We start from the raw sequence: 21,187 nt of genomic DNA, 5'->3' as shown, positions 1-21,187 counted from the left end.
ATTAATAATATAAAAGTTTTGAATTCCTTACTTTATGGATGGTATAGAAAGGATGCCAATCTCTTATGGAAGAATTGTTGCAAAAGTGGCCGCTTTCAGCTTTAAGCAATAGTTCCTAATCTCTCCGGTGGCGCTAGTTAGGCTCTGGGACATGAGTATAACATGAACCATATAAGGCAACAAATAACCCGACTAAATTACGTAGGTTGTTTTTGGTAGTATTTCGGTGTATGGTGGCGCCGCCTAATTACTGTTTTTTGATGGACACTTTTCATACATAGAGATTTGGCTCCTTTATATAGTCTCCATGCCTTACTTGTTGGTTTTCTTATTTTTTGGCAACTGTATTAAAAAACGTCGTTCGATACACGTACGGAAATGTCATTCTTCACTCGTCCCGAGTCTTGATATCTAAGATATCTCGGTACTCGTGAAGTAATGACATACTTTCCGCACTAGCATCGAAATGTACTATTACCTCACAGCGGGGCCTATTCGACTCGGCAGAGTGACACTTGTGACGTGGCTTCCGTTGGTTTACTTTTATCATAATTAAACAAAAAGCTTACCGCCTCTCACCTCTCTAACAACCATTCATATACCTACCTACTTAACCCATTATATATAGCCTAGCGGTGCCATATGGTACTATATTTTGTATGGAAAAATGATAAAGTTGATAAAGCTTTAAATGACTTCAAGAACAATATACTAGAAAATTTTCCAATTCTGAGGCCTAAAAAAATTAAAGCTATAATGGGAATGAAATATATTCTACAACAGACTCGGATTACCTACCTACATATACATGTGAGTATTGGCAGTAAATCTAATTGCAAATAACCCGCAGCACTCCCTAATGGGCCAGTTATTAGCACGGTTATGCGTTCTTGTATAATCGCCAATCGGGAACACAGCGGCGATCCACCTTTCACTATCGCTAGAGTCCAATCAAAGACATATGTAACTGCGTATAAGATAAATAAAGTTTAAGAAAAAAACGTGCCTCGGAATATCAAGAAAAAGTTATACTCTAATAGATGGCGCCACACCTTTGGCCTATACTCGGGTAGACGGCGTTGGCGACACCGTTTGATTTCATATCAGTGAAAGAACATGGGTCAAATTCATATGGCGTTCTTTGAATATTATTTAAAAAAAATCTAATATCCACATATACATATATTAAATAAATAAGTAAATATTATAGGGCATTTTTACACAGATTGACTGTCCCACGGTAAGGCCAAGGAGGCTTGTGTTATGGGTACTCAGACAACGATATATACATATATAGATAAATACTTAAATACATAGAAAATACCCATGTCTCAGGAACATATATCTGTGCTTATCACACAAATAAATGCCCTTACCGGGATTCGAACCCAGGACCATCGACTTCACAGGCAGGGTCACTACCCAGCTACCCACTAGGCCAGACCGGTCGTCAAATATACATACATATAAAAGCCTGACCAGTAATCATCCAGTAATATATGATCACGCGCCATATTGCGGAATTTCATTCGTTCATACTAAACTTAACTGTCACCACATACCTACATGAAAATAACAGCGCCCTCTTGACAATGATCATATATTTCTGGTCGGGCTTATTTGATATTTTTATACGTTTTAAATTTTAGCTTTAATCATAGATGTCAGTATATTTACTGTAACTACAAAATTTACTATAACCCTCTATACTATTTATTCTCTTTGGTCCAATGAAACTTGAACTGACATTTGTATAATCGCATCCTGCTTTTTTTATCTTTCCTGTCTCGGGTCATTCACTTGCCGTATAGGTATAGACCAGGTACATGCAGACTTCGTATTTACATACACTGTACGCAAGTCGTTTAGACGTCAGATGCAATAATTCCAAAATCACGTGCGTGCGTCTTTTTCTTTACAGCTGCAATTCACTTATCTAAGTACCTATCTGGGTACTTAAATTTAATTTTGATTTACTTTTAACCTAAAGTATGTGATATCCCTAGCTGAAAAAGTAGCGATAGTTTGTCTGAATAAAATTTTTGTTAACAGTAATTTTGTTAAGGTTTTGCGTCCAGATCTGGCGAATGCACCACTACCACTAGCGCGCTTTTTGCTCACGAAATACGGCATGCAGCGCTTGGAGTGCGCGAGAGGTTCGCACAGGTTTACAGTTATTGTTAACATAAGTTTTTGTACGACAGGTGCATTTTTAGATTAAGTCAAGGAAAATGAAATGGTTGGAGATGTAAATAAAACTGTATTTTGTAGAAAACTTTAATTTACTTATATTTAAATTATAAATATTAAATTAACATTTTATTTAAATTTACTGAATTCAAAACACTGTTTAAGTATGTGTCACCCGATAGGCATGTATACAGTATCAGTGCCGAATTGGCTTACACGTCTGGTATAATATGTATTGATTAGTCGCTCTGCCTACACGCTCATCCAACTATAGGAAGACCCCAGTTACGATTTACGATGTACATTTGGCAGCGGAACTAATATCACTCGTGCGTTAAATCAGTTAATGATAGAACGAATCGGCAAGTGTGACAGACTAGTTTGTATATAAGTATTTGACTTTGCTTGAATTTAAAATTGTATTTAAGGCCTAGAAGACGAGTTCGGCCACGGAATGAAGCAAATAAAACCAAGTTGTACGTTGTACCGTTCCATTGGTAGTCGGGTAGCCTCTTTTAATAGATGATTGCAAGAGCTACCGCGATGTAGTTGAGTCCAAGTAAGTTTTGGTTTCATTTGTAATGCAAATAGGTTTCTAGGCCTTAATATTAGGACTTGATTACAACCTCAGGCACTTCTCCCAATAAGCGTTCATGGCGTTGTAGCGATGAAGACTGACCCCCGCCAAGCTGTGGGCCTCGTCGGGATATGACTGAAACAAATATATCACGTAAACAATCAATAATAAAAATATCACTCAATAACGTACATCTGTGTCAATATTTTTGTGCTAATAAGTATAGGTGTAACGAACATCGATACAATGGAGAAAAGGATGTTGGGGTAAGTACCATAATAAAGAAAGAATATCTTTCTATTGCGAGCTGGTAAAAGTCTAAATGAACTAACGAAAGAGTGTGATATTGACGTTTTTAATAGTAACATCACAACTATAAGATGGATTCTGTCATACAAATTACTTAAGTGAGTGAGTCGTATGCGATAGCATACTCATAATAATATTATTGTATCGATCGATGTATTTTATTAATAAGTTTTGTTTTTCTTAGCTCAGTATATTATGAGTATTGAATTGTGGGTATTTAATAAGTAGGTATTCGCATTTTGAAATTAGTGTTAGTTGAATACCTTGTAAAATTTTAGTGCTAACCACCAATTATGTGTTAACTTGTTGCTATTGGTGGGAACCTATAATTGGCTTTTTGTTATTTACTTATATAACTATTGTATAATTGATAGCTGTTGGTTCTCCGAAAAATAGATAAATAAATAAATAAGAAGATTCCAGTAATTAATAGATATTCTAAATCGAGAAATTAGATAGTGTATAATTTAAATGCAGTAAATTAATTGTAGACTCCAATAGTGTTTGTGTGGAACCAAGGTGAAGTCGAATCAAATTTTTTACGCGGCTGATGGGTAAAATGAGGCGTTAAAATCAAAATAATTATCATTCATATGCTATCAATGTATCCGTTTTTTATTTGCAACCAATTTATTTGTTACTACACGAAACACAAAACCCGTTAAAGTCTAGATATGTTTTTAGGTAATCAAAACATGTGTAATAATTAATAATAAATACATTTTAAATGTTAAAATTAAGTAGTAGCTTAATAATGGCTGATTTATTTCACGGGTGACGATGACGCTACAATTGAAGGCGCGACTGTGTCGGTCGATAATGTTGATACAGTGCATTGGGCAAAACCGGAACAGGCAATGTGCTAATATTTTCGTAAACATCTTCGTTCCACATGGCTTTTTTGCATTTCTTTTAAATCCAAGCATTTATTGATACATTTCGTTACCTATGACCTTCGGTGGATCTATGGCGGTCGCATTTATTGATAAAGTGACGGATGTTTAGCAATGGCGTCGGTTTCGATAAGCGTTTGGTTTGGTGGCTCAACTTGTATTGGATTTGTGCGTACGTCTTATTTCACCGTCTTACCCCGAGACAGGCCGAGAACGAGTGTGTACATACCTACTGCTCCATTCTCGTCTTACCCTTCTCCGACTGGGTTGGTTTTTTGCCGAGATTCTCGGCGAGTGTGTACAACTGGCATTAGAAAGCATTTATTTTTCTCAAATTGTTTGCAGCATGTTATATCATATAACTTATATGGCATGGACATACAAGAACTCATGCTTACCACGAATTATCACTTTCATTCTAAATTAATATGAAAGCACGACTGGTCATATAAATTAGGTACATAATATCTACAAAAAATGAGATTTAAAGGAATGCGTTGACTATTGCCTATTGGTGTGTAGGATACATACGAATGGAGCAGTCGGATTTTACGGTAAGTACGGTTGGCACTGTTGGCAGTTACACTGCATACCTACATACTTGTATCACATAGGGGCGCCATACGTCCACTCCGACTCTAGTCTTACTCACCATCTGGTCGAAGTGGACGTCGAGTTGCTGCAGCGCGCGCATGAGCTTGGCGGCGTTCTGGAAGTGCACGTTGTCGTCGGCGTTGCCGTGCATCAGCAGCAGGCTCTTGCCGCGCAGCTGCTCGGCCATGAGCGTCACGTCGCCCGCCTGGTAGCCCGCCAGGTTGTCTTCTGGGGTCGGCACGCCCATGTAGCGCTCAGTGTACATGGTATCTGGAATAATTTACAATTTTACAACTCCCGGTCATACTTACTTGTCCGGATCGACATGTTAAAAGTAGTTCTAAAGTATACATAGTGTGTATAAAAAATACTTATTATGGGTGTAATACTGCGATATGAGTAGGCATCGGAGTAGAAATCGACAGTAAAAGTGCCACCATCATCAAATTCTCGCATTATAGACGAAACACATTTTTTGCAGGGGTTGTCTTTAAGAAATTTATCAACTTCACTATTAGGCGTTAATATTAGTGTCACAGAACTCCGGTAGGCAAGATGGTTTTGTGTTACCGCACTGTAAAAGATTCTAACAGGAGCAGTAGAGATGCCGCACAAGAAATCATGGTTGTCTTGTCGTACATTAGTGTGAGCAGTGGCGTGGCCGCCGTAGCTGTGGCCTCAGATGAACGTACAGTATAGGTACTTTAGCTAGTATTAACGTACTGTAATAGGGCCAGGAGGTGACAGGGGCGGTGGAGATGCCGCACGCGAACTCGTGATTGTCATCGTGGATCAGAGTGAGCAACGCGGCGTAGCCGCCGTAGCTGTGGCCCCAGGTGAACGTGTAGTATTAACTTACTGTAATAGAGCCAGGAGGTGACAGGGGCGGTGGAGATGCCGCACGCGAACTCGTGATTGTCATCGTGGATCAGAGTGAGCAACGCGGCGTAGCCGCCGTAGCTGTGGCCCCAGGTGAACGTGTAATATTAACTTACTGTAATAGAGCCAGGAGGTGACAGGGGCGGTGGAGATGCCGCACGCGAACTCGTGATTGTCATCGTGGATCAGAGTGAGCAACGCGGCGTAGCCGCCGTAGCTGTGGCCCCAGGTGAACGTGTAGTATTAACTTACTGTAATAGAGCCAGGAGGTGACAGGGGCGGTGGAGATGCCGCACGCGAACTCGTGATTGTCATCGTGGATCAGAGTGAGCAACGCGGCGTAGCCGCCGTAGCTGTGGCCCCAGGTGAACGTGTAGTATTAACTTACTGTAATAGAGCCAGGAGGTGACAGGGGCGGTGGAGATGCCGCACGCGAACTCGTGATTGTCATCGTGGATCAGAGTGAGCAACGCGGCGTAGCCGCCGTAGCTGTGGCCCCAGGTGAACGTGTAGTATTAACTTACTGTAATAGAGCCAGGAGGTGACAGGGGCGGTGGAGATGCCGCACGCGAACTCGTGATTGTCATCGTGGATCAGAGTGAGCAACGCGGCGTAGCCGCCGTAGCTGTGGCCCCAGGTGAACGTGTAGTATTAACTTACTGTAATAGAGCCAGGAGGTGACAGGGGCGGTGGAGATGCCGCACGCGAACTCGTGATTGTCATCGTGGATCAGAGTGAGCAACGCGGCGTAGCCGCCGTAGCTGTGGCCCCAGGTGAACGTGTAGTATTAACTTACTGTAATAGAGCCAGGAGGTGACAGGGGCGGTGGAGATGCCGCACGCGAACTCGTGATTGTCATCGTGGATCAGAGTGAGCAACGTGGCGTAGCCGCCGTAGCTGTGGCCCCAGATGCCCACGCGTTCGGGGTCGATGAACTGGTACCGAGCTAGCACCTCTCTGAAATGTTAGATTAGCCTTAGATGAAGCCTTTAGCCTAGACTGTAGTGAAACTGCCTACGTTGGATTTCGAATCCTGTTTGCATTATGAGTAAAAGTAATTGTTGCTAGTTGCTACATATTAGTTTCATTTTCTAATCAGGTAAGATGGACAGTATTTAAGGACAAATTCTGATCAAGTTAGGACTATATCATATCAACTATATGAATACATCATAGATTATTGAGTGTGTAGTGAGAAAGTAGAAGCAATGTAACGCTTTAATGGTTTAGATATGTTGCCCATCGCGCCTAAAATGGTCGCGCTTTTATCGTCAACCATGACCGACTGTAGACGATAAAAATGCAACCATCGACCAATATTTATTTTACAGCTTTGACCATATGAGCAGACGTTCTTTAAAAAGGTGATGGACATAAGAAATCACTTAGAGCGATTTAGACATTAGCTTATCTAATACGACAGAAATTGTGGGTCAGCTATTATAAACCCATTACATAGAATACCTTCGGTAATACCTACCACTCTTGATTTATATGCACGTTGTTATCGTTACACCGACGAACAGTTATATTGAGACAAAGGCTGCTTACAATTCCGTGCTTGTTCAAGGTCGAGTACGAGTAAAGGTTATTGTTTTAAATACCGTAACTAAACTCTGATCTTGCTTACAGATTAGGAATACGAGGTTAGTTTTATTCACATCATTACTTATATCCAATTTTATTGAATACATTATTTTTTATCGTCTGCAGCCAAAGTCTGCAGCGGTGTTTTGATTTCAATTATGTGATTTTTTAGGGAAACCAAGTTTACCTGATGATGCCGAAATGATCTTCGATCTCAATCGAGGACGTTCGCGGTGAACCACCTTAAGGGCAAAAATCGTTTAAACGTCTTGCAGGCGGTCAGGCGATAACATAAAAGTTATGACCAATAGCATGGCATTAAAAAATGTGGGTGTTGAAAAAAAAGGTTAGCTCAGGTAAAGTTTATTGCTGTCCATTGACTTTGTGTCGGGCGGCATTTGTAAAGTAAGATTAGGAATCCAAAATGCACCTAATTGGTTATCTTTATGGGGAGGCGAAGCTTAGCTTAAACAACAACAACTAATAAACTGTCCTTACTACCTATTCTTTGTCTCATTACCTGCTTTTACCCTTTTCATTATTAAGATAAAGAATCCTAAATGCATCGTAATTGGTTATCTCTATGGGAGGCGGAAATTAACTCGCTCGTAAGGATCGAGGTAAAAATCTTCTGAACTGGTTCACCGCGAATGTCCCCGATAGTACGAGTAGTGTGGAACCAAGTTTACCTGAGGATGACGAAATGATCTTCGATCTCAACGGTGCCGAGCGCGTTGTTGAGCGAGTACAGGATGTCCTGTCCCTTCAGGCCGGATCCGCGACCGTCCGCCATCATGTAGATTGTGTTGCGGTTCGTCGAGAGGTACGTGTGGTAGCCTGTATGCAACCAACCCAAAATCAAACGTATATACTTCAAAAACACAAAAAAAAATGTGTAATGTGTAATGTTACGTACCTACTAGTCTGAAATTAAACGCCAATCAGTATCTCTGATATCTCTGTTATCAATTTGCTCTCATGACTACTTCACTCTACTTCATTTTTTTTTTCATTGTTTTACTCAGTAATGACTCAGTATTTGGTGTCCGGATCAAACATCTCTCGGATAACAAAACCTCACAGATACCATATGTTCTTGATAAGATTGTTATTACAATGAACCGACTTACCGACAGTGAAGGTATCGAAGACGGTGTTAGTATTAGGGCCGGAGTACACGTAGAACACGCAAGGGTACTTGGTGTTAGTGTCATTGACATCAAGTCCGGGAGGAAGGAACAGCCTCACGGGTGCCGGGAACCCGTTCTGCAGTGGCACGGTCGTGATGATGCTCTGCGGTCGGTCCTTGCCGATGAGGTTGTAACGGACCTGCTGGTTGTTCTCCCAAGTCTCTAGCACATCACCTGTCTGTGACAAAACATTGATCAGTCATTAGTACAGTCAAGTTCATAAATATGTACATTTGTTCACCTCATCCATTGCAATAATGGATTAAAGTGAAGAAATGTATACATATTCATGAATTCGCCTGTACATTCATAATTTGTTTTGAAACAAAGATGATCGAACCTGCAGGAGTTCGCCAAAGACATAAAGTAGCTAGTTAGCTAGTTTCTGTAGCCAAGGATTCTCATCTCAACAAGACACATTATATGACGTGGAATTGGTTACTTGCCCCTCAAGAAGAATTTGATAAAATGCTTGAGAAAGAGATTCGAAGTCGCCTGGTAGAATTAATAGGAACACTTATAAAGAGAAAGCCTACTCTAAACAGTGCTTATATTTATACTTGGGTAGACAAAGTAGGCAGGCAGCTGAGCTCTGCACCGAAAAAAATATGAATAAGCACGTGTTTCGCTTGCCGGTGGTAACGAAGAAACCTTGGTTTATCCACGAATTGACGAAATAGGTAGCAGAGGGATTATAGGATGTCGGGCAGTGATGGTCATGAGCCCGCCGTGTACTGGCAGCGGCGGAGATCCAGTAGATACATACAATACGTAAACCCTCTTGAGTCATCCTCGGGTTGATGATGTAGGTGGCGAAGGGCTCCTCGAGCGACGAGCAGGTGATGGTCATGAAGGCGCCCAGCCTGGTGGCGGTCGCCCACGTGCACGGGGCACCAGCTTAACTCACTCTCGGGTTGATGATGTAGGTGGCGAAGGGCTCCTCGAGCGACGAGCAGGTGATGGTCATGAAGGCGCCCAGCCTGGTGGCGGTCGCCCACGTGCACGGGGCATCAGCTTAACTCACTCTCGGGTTGATGATGTAGGTGGCGAAGGGCTCCTCGAGCGACGAGCAGGTGATGGTCATGAAGGTGCCCAGCCTGGTGGCGGTCGCCCACGTGCACGGGGCACCAGCTTAACTCACTATCGGGTTGATGATGTAGGTGGCGAAGGGCTCCTCGAGCGACGAGCAGGTGATGGTCATGAAAGTGCCCAGCCTGGTGGCGGTCGCCCACGTGCACGGGGCACCAGCTTAACTCACTCTCGGGTTGACGATGTAGGTAGCGGAGGGCTCATTGGGCGACGAGCAGGTGATGGTCATGTAGGCGCCCTGCCGGCTGGCGGTGGCGGTCGCCTACGTGCACGGGGCACCAGTTTAACTTACTCTCGGGTTGACGATGTAGGTAGCGGAGGGCTCATTGGGCGACGAGCAGGTGATGGTCATGTAGGCGCCCTGCCGGCTGGCGGTGGCGGTCGCCCACGTGCACGGGGCACCAGTTTAACTCACTCTCGGGTTGACGATGTAGGTAGCGGAGGGCTCATCGGGCGACGAGCAGGTGATGGTCATGTAGGCGCGCTGCCGGCTGGCGGTGGCGGTCGCCCACGTGCACGGGGCACCAGTTTAACTCACTCTCGGGTTGACGATGTAGGTAGCGGAGGGCTCATCGGGCGACGAGCAGGTGATGGTCATGTAGGCGCCCTGCCGGCTGGCGGTGGCGGTCGCCCACGTGCACGGGGCACCAGTTTAACTCACTCTCGGGTTGACGATGTAGGTAGCGGAGGGCTCATCGGGCGACGAGCAGGTGATGGTCATGTAGGCGCCCTGCCGGCTGGCGGTGGCGGAGGCCCACGTGCACGGGGCACCAGTTTAACTCACTCTCGGGTTGACGATGTAGGTAGCGGAGGGCTCATCGGGCGACGAGCAGGTGATGGTCATGTAGGCGCCCTGCCGGCTGGCGGTGGCGGTCGCCCACGTGCACGGGGCACCAGTTTAACTCACTCTCGGGTTGACGATGTAGGTAGCGGAGGGCTCATCGGGCGACGAGCAGGTGATGGTCATGTAGGCGCCCTGCCGGCTGGCGGTGGCGGTCGCCCACGTGCACGGGGCACCAGTTTAACTCACTCTCGGGTTGACGATGTAGGTAGCGGAGGGCTCATCGGGCGACGAGCAGGTGATGGTCATGTAGGCGCCCTGCCGGCTGGCGGTGGCGGAGGCCCACGTGCACGGGGCACCAGTTTAACTCACTCTCGGGTTGACGATGTAGGTAGCGGAGGGCTCATCGGGCGACGAGCAGGTGATGGTCATGTAGGCGCCCTGCCGGCTGGCGGTGGCGGTCGCCCACGTGCACGGGGCACCAGTTTAACTCACTCTCGGGTTGACGATGTAGGTAGCGGAGGGCTCATCGGGCGACGAGCAGGTGATGGTCATGTAGGCGCCCTGCCGGCTGGCGGTGGCGGTCGCCCACGTGCACGGGGCACCAGTTTAACTCACTCTCGGGTTGACGATGTAGGTAGCGGAGGGCTCATCGGGCGACGAGCAGGTGATGGTCATGTAGGCGCCCTGCCGGCTGGCGGTGGCGGTCGCCCACGTGCACGGGGCACCAGTTTAACTCACTCTCGGGTTGACGATGTAGGTAGCGGAGGGCTCATCGGGCGACGAGCAGGTGATGGTCATGTAGGCGCCCTGCCGGCTGGCGGTGGCGGAGGCCCACGTGCACGGGGCACCAGTTTAACTCACTCTCGGGTTGACGATGTAGGTAGCGGAGGGCTCATCGGGCGACGAGCAGGTGATGGTCATGTAGGCGCCCTGCCGGCTGGCGGTGGCGGTCGCCCACGTGCACGGGGCACCAGTTTAACTCACTCTCGGGTTGACGATGTAGGTAGCGGAGGGCTCATCGGGCGACGAGCAGGTGATGGTCATGTAGGCGCCCTGCCGGCTGGCGGTGGCGGAGGCCCACGTGCACGGGGCACCAGTTTAACTCACTCTCGGGTTGACGATGTAGGTAGCGGAGGGCTCATCGGGCGACGAGCAGGTGATGGTCATGTAGGCGCCCTGCCGGCTGGCGGTGGCGGTCGCCCACGTGCACGGGGCACCAGTTTAACTCACTCTCGGGTTGACGATGTAGGTAGCGGAGGGCTCATCGGGCGACGAGCAGGTGATGGTCATGTAGGCGCCCTGCCGGCTGGCGGTGGCGGTCGCCCACGTGCACGGGGCACCAGTTTAACTCACTCTCGGGTTGACGATGTAGGTAGCGGAGGGCTCATCGGGCGACGAGCAGGTGATGGTCATGTAGGCGCCCTGCCGGCTGGCGGTGGCGGTCGCCCACGTGCACGGGGCACCAGTTTAACTCACTCTCGGGTTGACGATGTAGGTAGCGGAGGGCTCATCGGGCGACGAGCAGGTGATGGTCATGTAGGCGCCCTGCCGGCTGGCGGTGGCGGTCGCCCACGTGCACGGGGCACCAGTTTAACTCACTCTCGGGTTGACGATGTAGGTAGCGGAGGGCTCATCGGGCGACGAGCAGGTGATGGTCATGTAGGCGCCCTGCCGGCTGGCGGTGGCGGAGGCCCACGTGCACGGGGCACCAGTTTAACTCACTCTCGGGTTGACGATGTAGGTAGCGGAGGGCTCATCGGGCGACGAGCAGGTGATGGTCATGTAGGCGCCCTGCCGGCTGGCGGTGGCGGAGGCCCACGTGCACGGGCCGCCGTCGGGCAGCACCAGCGCGCAGCTCAGGCAGCGCGCCTGCGCGCCCACTGCGTGCACCTGCGTCTGCCACGGCGAGTCCGTCACCGTGCGCGTGAAGTAACTACGGAGATATATTGTTACGTTGTGAGAACTATCCTAGTATACAAATTTAATTAAAGGGCAACCGGAACCAGTTCTGAAACACTGTCGAAGTTAAAACTAGACAGTAAAAAGTTGGTAACGGCCAAAATTGGTTCGACTGTTGGTGAACAGAACTGGTAGGTAACAAACAAACTTGAAATATGGCTTATCGACAACTGTATACATAGGCGCAAAATTGCATGGACATGTTATGGATGGACTTCGTTCATAAAGCAGTCAACTCTCAGTGCACTTTTGCAGCTGGATGTACACTCGGTTGCCACAAAATATACGGCGTCATACAGCACCACCTAGATCAGCTGCCAACATCGAGGCACGACTCTTCTATAATCATTAGCTTTGGGAAACAAGCATTCGACGACTACATAAAAAAAATTATTCCGACGAAGGCGGAGTTCTTGAAAGTAACCTTCACCAGGCGTGATGGAGTTTGACACGATCGATTGTGTGCGCAATGCGGAGATAGCAATCTGACGAATATATACAGTACAATTTATCTATTAACTTACTAAGAAAATGTAGAATCATTCATTCTCCTCATTGATACGGATGCTGACATAAAGGTGCTGCCAGATATTGCCACCCGTCTGCTCGAGGGACGAGCAAGGAGCTACACTTCTGACAAGAATATAAACAGTAGGAACAGAATATTAATCCTTGTACTCACTAAGAAAGCGTAGACTCATCCATTCCAACATAGTTGTTCACAGTGAAAGCACCAGGCGTGATGGAGCTTGAAACGATTTCTCCATTGATACGCATGCTGACATAAAGATGCTGCCAGATGTTGCCATCTGCCTGCTCGAGAGACCAACGGGTGGACACGTAGAAGTCTCCGGCGGCGCTGAAGCGCGGCAGGGCGATGGGCACCCAACCGTTGGGCTGCTGGCGGTGCTCCTCTTCCTATAAAAAAGTTGTTTTACTATATTTTGCGAATTTGGTTTCTGGATTTAGAGATAACTAAATGCTGAAATCGGGAAAGGTGGAAATTTCCATGAATCTAAGATACAGTTGTTGTGTAGATGCGGTTTGGCAGAAGAAAAAAAGTTGTAACATTTTGTTTATTTCTCCTGAGTATTTTATTTAGGTATTTATTTATTAGGAAGATTGTAAAAGAATCATCTAGGTACATTACTTTTTAATATATTAGATATTTAGGCAACCTTCACATTGGAAGCGGACCCGCACGCCACTCCACTGAGCGAGCAGGAAATCGCTACGTACTAACCTACCTACGCATAGAGCTGTCTCGCCCACTTTATAGTTAAACATAAGACACTGTGGACTGTAACGGATTTTAAAAATGTCATCATCACTGCATCAAAACGTGTGGGTCATATGAGGATAACAGAATCTACGTATCTAATTATTTTAGATTATTTTTGTTTATGTGAGGTACCCGTTATTCTCACATAACGACTTCTTAATAAATAAATATTATAGGACAATAATTAATTAAAATAATGCGGTCCTAAGATAAAAAAAGTCATTAAAACTGTACCTACCTACATATGTAGATAAACAATTCGTAGGGTTAAAAAAATATGTTAGGTAATTTACATGCATTTAGGTTTAGGTCGACAAACGATTCAAAAAAGAGTATAGTGCCTATAAGTAGGTATACATAAATTAGTGAGAGAATAGGTTTTATATATTGTCTGTTTGTGGGCGTTGTTAATTATTGTTGGGGATCCCAAATGATTAGTTTCATTTTTCTTGTATCTTTACTATCAGGAAATAATTCAGTTTTGGGAAGTTTCAACCACGTAAATGTCGAAGTCATAACATAAACGACTAATAAAATAGATTGTTACTTTGAATATTATACCTATTTTATGAGAGCTTTTTTAAAAAGTTGTGTGCATCTAAGTGTGGCATTATAGATAGGTACTTACGAGTGATAAACTAAGTGAATTGTTCATTGTTTATGGAAGATTTTACATTAAATAGGTAGAGTGAGCTCGTGCGTTAATTTCTTAGTTGGCGATAAACGACATCTTTCAGTACCTATAGGTACCACCTGGTACTAATGTAAAAACAATTACAAAAATCTGCTCTGATCAGCACAGTGTATTCTCAAGCAGTAGCTCTGTCTCCTGTTAAACTATCATTGGGCAGTAGGCTACAATTTGTCGTGACAGGCGCATACAACCAACTATCTGTCGACTTTGCACTTTTTGCAGTCACAAGATAAGACTTACGGGGCAAAGTCCAGTTTGCACATTGCAGAACCGTAGCACGGTATAGTTTTGTCTCCTGTTCAGCCAATGGGCGGCAATCTCATACGCCGTGGGCCACACGACGCCACCGAGGATATGGTCTTCTGTGACGGCTTCAGGTGGGGCTAGGGTTTGCCATTCCCATTCGCCGTCCTGCACTAGGCGTTCTAGGTTGATCACGCGCAGGTTCACTGTGGGATTAGTGTCGCCCACCTGGAAGAAAGTTTAGAATGTAGGTTTGAAAAGTGGAAATTAGCCTATAAGGCCAGACTAATATCCTAAAAGTTCGTGAAGAGGGCACCACTTCTGTAACATCCGTTACGACTAATTTCCCTTGATAACAATCTTCACAAATGATAAAAAAATAGGTTTGGTTAATTAACAGCGATATACAACTGTAAGATACATTGATTTAAAAGGAAGTTTGAGTGTATTTGCATGGTAACGGGTTTGAGTAAATTAGTTGAAATATGACTGTATAATAATAAAGTATTTAGTGCAGAACAAACTACGTTCGACATTACGAACGAAGTCCAGTTTCGTAGTCATCTGGAATAAAAAGCCAAACTGGCCTCCAAAAAGCTTGGGGTGCTTAACAGAGCCAGACAATACTTCACACCGGGTCACCGACTTTTGTTATATAAAGCGCAGGTTCGACCTCATATGGAGTACTGTTCTCATCTCTGGTCTGGCGCTCCACAATACCAGCTCCTTCCCCTTGACTCCATCCAACGACTGTACAATGGGGAATGATCCGAGGAACTGTTTGATCTGGTGCCATCGTTTCGCGCAGTCTGCGCCGGTCCGTCACCGTCGACGCAAGCTTCTGATGACGCTCCTCGGTACGGAGTGAAACATGTCGAGCGTTTTCGACTTAAAATATGTTAGTATTTGTATTGTATTGTATTTTAACTGGTATAGCTACCAGTTCTTGGCCAGTTCTTTTCACTTACTTTAGGGTACTTAAGATCACAAAGTTCCGGATATAAGTCGTCAGGATCGGTCTTGTCGACGAAGTAGTAGTAGGAGTAGGTCTCGACCACCGTGTCGTTGTAACTAGCGAACGCCAGGTACGTGCCCGTGGGGTTGAACCACGTGGCTTGGCCCGTGTACATCACGTCCTCTGAAAATGGCATTTTTGTTTTAACGGTCATATTCATCACGAGCTCTCGTAACCATGACAGAGTTTTCCGGCAGAGTGCATTTTGTACAGGGGGTTCCTGTTTCGGACGCTATGATGGGAATAGGATGTTGTGCACTCCGCCCGGGCACGTGACAGGTTCATTTCGCTTCCTAGAACTAAGTTCGTGAAACATTGTAGATGCGTTTTGACAAGTAGATACGAAGACTGTGTAATCGAGTGAACCAACCCATATACATGTATACATATCCATACTAATAATATGAAAGTCTGTCTGTCTGTCTGTGTGTTACTTCTTCACGCTTAAACCGCTGAACCGATTTAGTTGAAATTTGGCATAGAGATAGTTTGAGTCCCGGGGAAGGACATAGGGTAGTTTTTATCCCAGAAGTCATCCTTTAAGGGGGTGAAAAGGGAAGTGGTTGGGGTGGATGTTTGTATAGGGAATCGATATAATTCAAATTGGATAAAAAAATAAGCTACCCAAGTTACCAACTCCACGCAGACGACGTCGCAGGCAAAAGCTAGTATTATATATATTACTTATTAGATTCTGTATCCTATAAAGTCCTGTGGTAGGTATTTTCTACGCACGCCCCGGCACAGTCATTCCACAATTTGATTAATGTAGTTACCTAATAGATGGGAAATAGCCGAAATAGGTATGTCATTTATATGCAATAAACAAAGTTCTTGCATAGTCAATTTGGAGAGAAGATAATAGGACCAATAATGCATGAATAATACCTATGAATAAATAAGATAATAATTCTGAGTTTAAAATAGCGCTGACAGTTTTATGTCTTATTGTTTATTCACAGCATATTATTGTGCTCGTCGCCTTTTTCTAAAGTGCAATGCCTGTAGGCACGGAGTAGGATGGAGATGGCAAGTGGGCGTTCCCGTCTATCCGACAGTTAGTAGCGACCGACTCACTTTATGCACAGACTATGCTCAGTTGTTGTGTAAACTTCATGCTCGAATGACATTCACGTCGTACGTACGCTCGTCTAACAAAAATTGATAATTAAATTTAAAATGCCGTATTGTGCAGTATTAAGCTGCAGAAATCACAGCGGTTTAAAAAATCTTTCACGTGGAGGTATTTCCTATCACCGGTGGTTATTTATTTAAATATAATCCGATAAATACGAAAAATCTGTTTCTTTTGCATTATTTACGAATGTTCGTTAAGTAAATCTATATTTTATCAGTTAGAACTTAGAGTTCACAATCCTTTGTCACTATTCTTTACGTTTATCTGGAATATTCGCTATCCTAAATGTCAAATAACTTCGCTACTCAGATGCTGCGCAATGTCGATATTTATATCGATAAAGTTAAAGTTACGATATTTCAAGTTTGATGTTTGGTAGTTCGGTAATAAATTATTATTTTAGACACGTTTCTAATTATTATTTGGGATAATCAGTGTCTTAGTAAATATGGCAGCTCTGGTCATCAAGCACTAAGTTAAGTCGGGGTCATTTCATGGCAACCTTTCAAACCTTCGTATTCCTTTACATACGTTTTTGTTTCTTACACCCATCATATTTTCATCGTTAATATTATTAGACTAGGTACTTAATGCACTTATGCGTACAATGCATGCAATGTGCCATGAATAAACGTTTTACATTTTCTATTTCTTTATTATTAATTATTGTAGGTTACCACAAGATGCCGATATTAAAAATAAATGGATCAATGCTACTGGGCAAGAAAATTAGTTTCCGCAAAAATATAGCACCATTTGCTAGGAGCATTTCTTAGAGAAAGATTTCTGGGGATAAAATTGCCATACATCTCATCTAGCGTCCACACGCCTAAAACTTAGTTACTAATTTAGTAATTATTAGTGACATTCGGGCTCACTTAATTAATAAAAAGTGTTCCGTACCACGCAAACTAGCGTCAAATATTGGAATTTTGCCGCCCCCCTTCCTGATTTGATAGGTCACAATCTTACAATCAAATCAAGTGGGATCGATGAGCCAGTTTCATGTATGCTTTCACACCATACAATTAATTTGACAATTTAATCAGGTTGTCCCGTCTAGATTGGCCTTAAATGCTGCTACAAGTAAATATATTGTTAAAGACGAATACTTACCTATGTAAGTAATTGCAGATTTGTGATCACAAAATATCAGCAATACCGAGTTAATAGACCTTTAAAGAACTATGATTTTATCTGTTTGACTTTAAGATATATTAATTAATAAGAAACAAATTTCTAGTTAGATATTTGTTGTACTGTACTACATATTATTTTTCATACAATCACGATTATCACTACCTATATTATAATCATAAATAAAGTATCATCTAAATGTGTTAAAACATACGGTAATGAAATATCAATACCTAACTGAACACACAAATATCGATAAAACACTCCGATTACACTGTCCCCTCCCTATATCGTCGAATGGAAAGAAGTTCCAACGGTTAGCTACTCGCAGGCGTGTAGAGGTCTCGAAAACACCAGTGTAACGTGACCGTGAGATCCGTAACAAACCATGCGTAATTAGACCTTACTTATACTGGTTTTTTAGCCCTTTTCTCGCCTGTAATAAGTAAGTGATTTTAAAATTATATAAATAACGCCATCTGGTGTTGAGTAGTTGTATTAGGTGAACGTTGAGCGAGCTTTTGTGAGATGAATGAGATAATGAAAAAGTCGTATGTCATATAGCTTTGACATTATATTTTAAACCGTCACTCATGTAGCCTACAGTTGATATTCGTTCGAGAAATGTCCACCGGTAATAACTTTTTGGTATGGAAAGTTGCTACGAATCAGAGCAATTTTGTAAGTGTGTGACGTATTTTAACGTGGCTATGAATGTGTGAGTTTAGCGACACTGGTTTTCATACTAAATAGGAGTCATTTCACATCCACTAGTTTATTAATTCGTGCCTGTAGGTATGGTATACGTTGCTGTCCAGCATATTGGCAGGGAGTGGGAGCTACCGAAAATGTAGGTAATTAGGTAATTACAGCTGGTAGTGTAGCTAGCGCACCTTACCCTCCTTCTCCTTACCCACCTTCATAAACCCAGTCAGCGTGTCCGTTGTATATGACGCCGGGGATACCGTCGTCGGTGAGCTGTATAGCCTCACTCGAGTTCTCGGGCAGATAGTAAACGTTGTTATCTAACACGTACGCCAAAGAGTGGCCGCCGCCAAAGATACACAGTTGGAGACGCTGGTGGTCGGCGACGTACGTCACTTCCCTGTAATTTATAAAGGCGTTAGAAATGTGCAGAAAACTCAAAGAAATGAGAGCAAAAGTAACTAAATAAGCGCTCTTAAGACGAGGCGTAAAGCCAGTAAATTAGAAGGGAACAAAAAATATGGCGCGCCACGCGAAACTTGAGACAAAAGATAATAATATGGCCATCGTGAGTTTTGTTTTATGTTACTGTTAACGATACTGTACTGGTAACGATATACAATTTAAATTAAAGGACTTAGACATATGTTTTCTTGATTTTTTTCTATCGAGCCATTTTTAACCTGCTATTTAAGGTTTTGATTGGAGTTTGCCATTGGAAATACTTAAGTATAATTTATATCCCGAGATCCCGACTGAATTTTCTTATGGCATTTGCCTCTGTAACGACGTGTAATAATTCAATATCCCCTCTTAATTTGAGCACCACCCTCAATTTGCCTCCTCCTGCTATGCCTTAAGGTTAACTGTAGGCCGAGCACATGATTGACGCGACAGTATCTCGCCGCGAGATAGACTACCCGTCTTTTACTAACTGTATGAATTAAAGGGGGACGGACAGTCTATGTCGCGGCGAGATACTCTCGCGCCAATCATGTGCTAGCCCGGCTGGTAGAGAAACTTTGAATTTGAACGTCTTGAACTCGGCATAGTGAGACGTCGTCGTGCCCATACTGCCCATGGCGCCAACAACTTTATTAAATATAAAAAGTTCAATATAGATCTGATCAATATCTTCTTCAATGAATAAAGTACTAAAGTGTCATCAACGGCATCAACGCCATGTCAAAAATTTAACGTAAACAAACCTGACCAAAACCAGGACTTGATATGAAGTCGTGGCGTGAGGGCACGAAATGTACTGACTGTACCTATATCAAGTCAATGGCGGCGAAAAAGTTAAGTATAAAGGTGCGTACATTCAGCAAAACTATTAGCTTAGCACCCCTGCAAACAAATATGTATATACATATACCTGCATGAATAAATATACTTGTAACACCTAATCGGAAACTTACTGTGTGGCAATCTGGTAGAGAGCGAACTTCGCCGTGGTTGAATATCTGTACACCTAAAACAATGGTAATACATCATTTGAAGAGACATTTTGTTTAAAATAAAGTAAGAAATTAATCTAATCTCTAGTTTCCATTTACTTATCAGAAAGTGCAATATTTTATACAGTAAGTTAACATATTACCATACCATAAAGACGAAATTTACTTGTATCTTTGCAAATAAATAACCTGTCAGAGCGTCCTATGGCAAGCGACAATTTGGTACCTTTTGATTGAGAACGTCACAATTTATCACACATGCCTATCTTTCCGAATACCGTAAATTTTCTTATCAAATTATTACTTGTCAATTATCTCACATAATGTAGATAATAGTTATTGTTTTACAAGGGGGCAAACTCGTTGTTTAACCGCTCGTGCTAATATTGAGACCCGAGCAACTCGAACAAGAGAAAGATTCCAAAATTGAAAAAGAAAAGTGAAATCTAGAGCATTGCTGTATTTAATCATGTTTCATTGTGCACAATAAAGAATATTATTATTATTATTATTGCGAGGGTTTGAAGGCACGAGGGTTAAACAAATTTTTCCACCGAGTGAAACACAGAATTTTTCACCACACCAGCGCAAGGTAAATACTTACTGTACAATATCAAACAAAATCAAATCCAAATTAACGTCATTAAATATTTATCATACAAATTCATCATTTAGAAGTCAATTCTACCAGCCAACATAAGTAGGAAACAATTCAAAATTTGTATTCGATTTGTTTGCCACAAATGAGGATAAAGGCAACTTTCTCATTCGTTTTTGAACAATCAAGAGAGCCTTTACCAGCTGGTGTGAAGAAAAAGAATATAATATAGCTAATGTGAAATTTAAAACATAGGGGCGTATGAAAAGGACAATTCGATCTAACTATGGCACATTTTTAATAATTAGTTTGCCCAAGTTTTCGCGGTAGCCGATGGGTATTTGTATTGAATATATAAAGTAATGATTCGGTTTAAATTTCAAACCAGAGGCTAACGAGAGTGAAAAATCGATCCATCTAGGTTTTTTTGTTGGTAAGATTAGCTTTTGAGTGTTTTCAAATAAGAAATTCAATATTTATAACATACATTAATTGGTGTGAGTGAAGTCCCCAATCCGCATTGTGCTAACGTGGCTGAATATGTTGCCACGTGCAGTGGGACGTAAGTATGTATATTATATGATCGTGATGATGATACAATCATTGTTTACATGATATAAAGTCTAATAATTTCACGAATTTTTGGAATGAATGCCTGCAAGAAAATGTATATAGGAATATGATAGATTTTTTAGCCGCTACTGTAGGTAAGTAATTTCTTTTCATGTCTCATGCTCTGAAAGTGGGTCATTGTTGTTCTAAAAAGTGTGCAGAAAATGATACGTTTCTGCTCTTAGAGCACTGTACTTTCTAAGTACGTTTTTTTTATTACTATAGGCAATTAAAATTTTGTTTTTAAATGGATTT

At 43.1% G+C, this 21,187-nt stretch overlaps 1 protein-coding gene across 1 annotated transcript in view; it reads right to left on the bottom strand.

The window, feature by feature from the left end:
• Positions 1-2,752: 2,752 nt before the first annotated feature.
• Positions 2,753-21,187, bottom strand: part of LOC134741028 (uncharacterized) — a 33,523-nt gene continuing 15,088 nt past the window's right edge. The window contains exons 11-21 of the mRNA XM_063673756.1: positions 19,684-19,736; positions 18,478-18,665; positions 15,239-15,408; positions 14,268-14,498; positions 12,734-12,969; positions 11,815-12,025; positions 8,160-8,397; positions 7,719-7,866; positions 6,239-6,399; positions 4,622-4,833; positions 2,753-2,902 (exon numbers count right to left, since the gene is read on the bottom strand). Coding sequence (XP_063529826.1) covers positions 2,810-2,902; positions 4,622-4,833; positions 6,239-6,399; positions 7,719-7,866; positions 8,160-8,397; positions 11,815-12,025; positions 12,734-12,969; positions 14,268-14,498; positions 15,239-15,408; positions 18,478-18,665; positions 19,684-19,736 — 1,941 coding nt within the window. The 3' untranslated portion in view covers positions 2,753-2,809. The remainder of the gene's footprint in view (positions 2,903-4,621; positions 4,834-6,238; positions 6,400-7,718; positions 7,867-8,159; positions 8,398-11,814; positions 12,026-12,733; positions 12,970-14,267; positions 14,499-15,238; positions 15,409-18,477; positions 18,666-19,683; positions 19,737-21,187) is intronic.

This window comes from Cydia strobilella, chromosome 4 (genome assembly GCF_947568885.1).
Source record: "Cydia strobilella chromosome 4, ilCydStro3.1, whole genome shotgun sequence".
Lineage (NCBI taxonomy): Eukaryota > Metazoa > Arthropoda > Insecta > Lepidoptera > Tortricidae > Cydia > Cydia strobilella.
The sequence above is the reverse complement of the archived record's forward strand: the minus strand, read 5'-3'. Positions and strand labels throughout refer to the sequence as shown.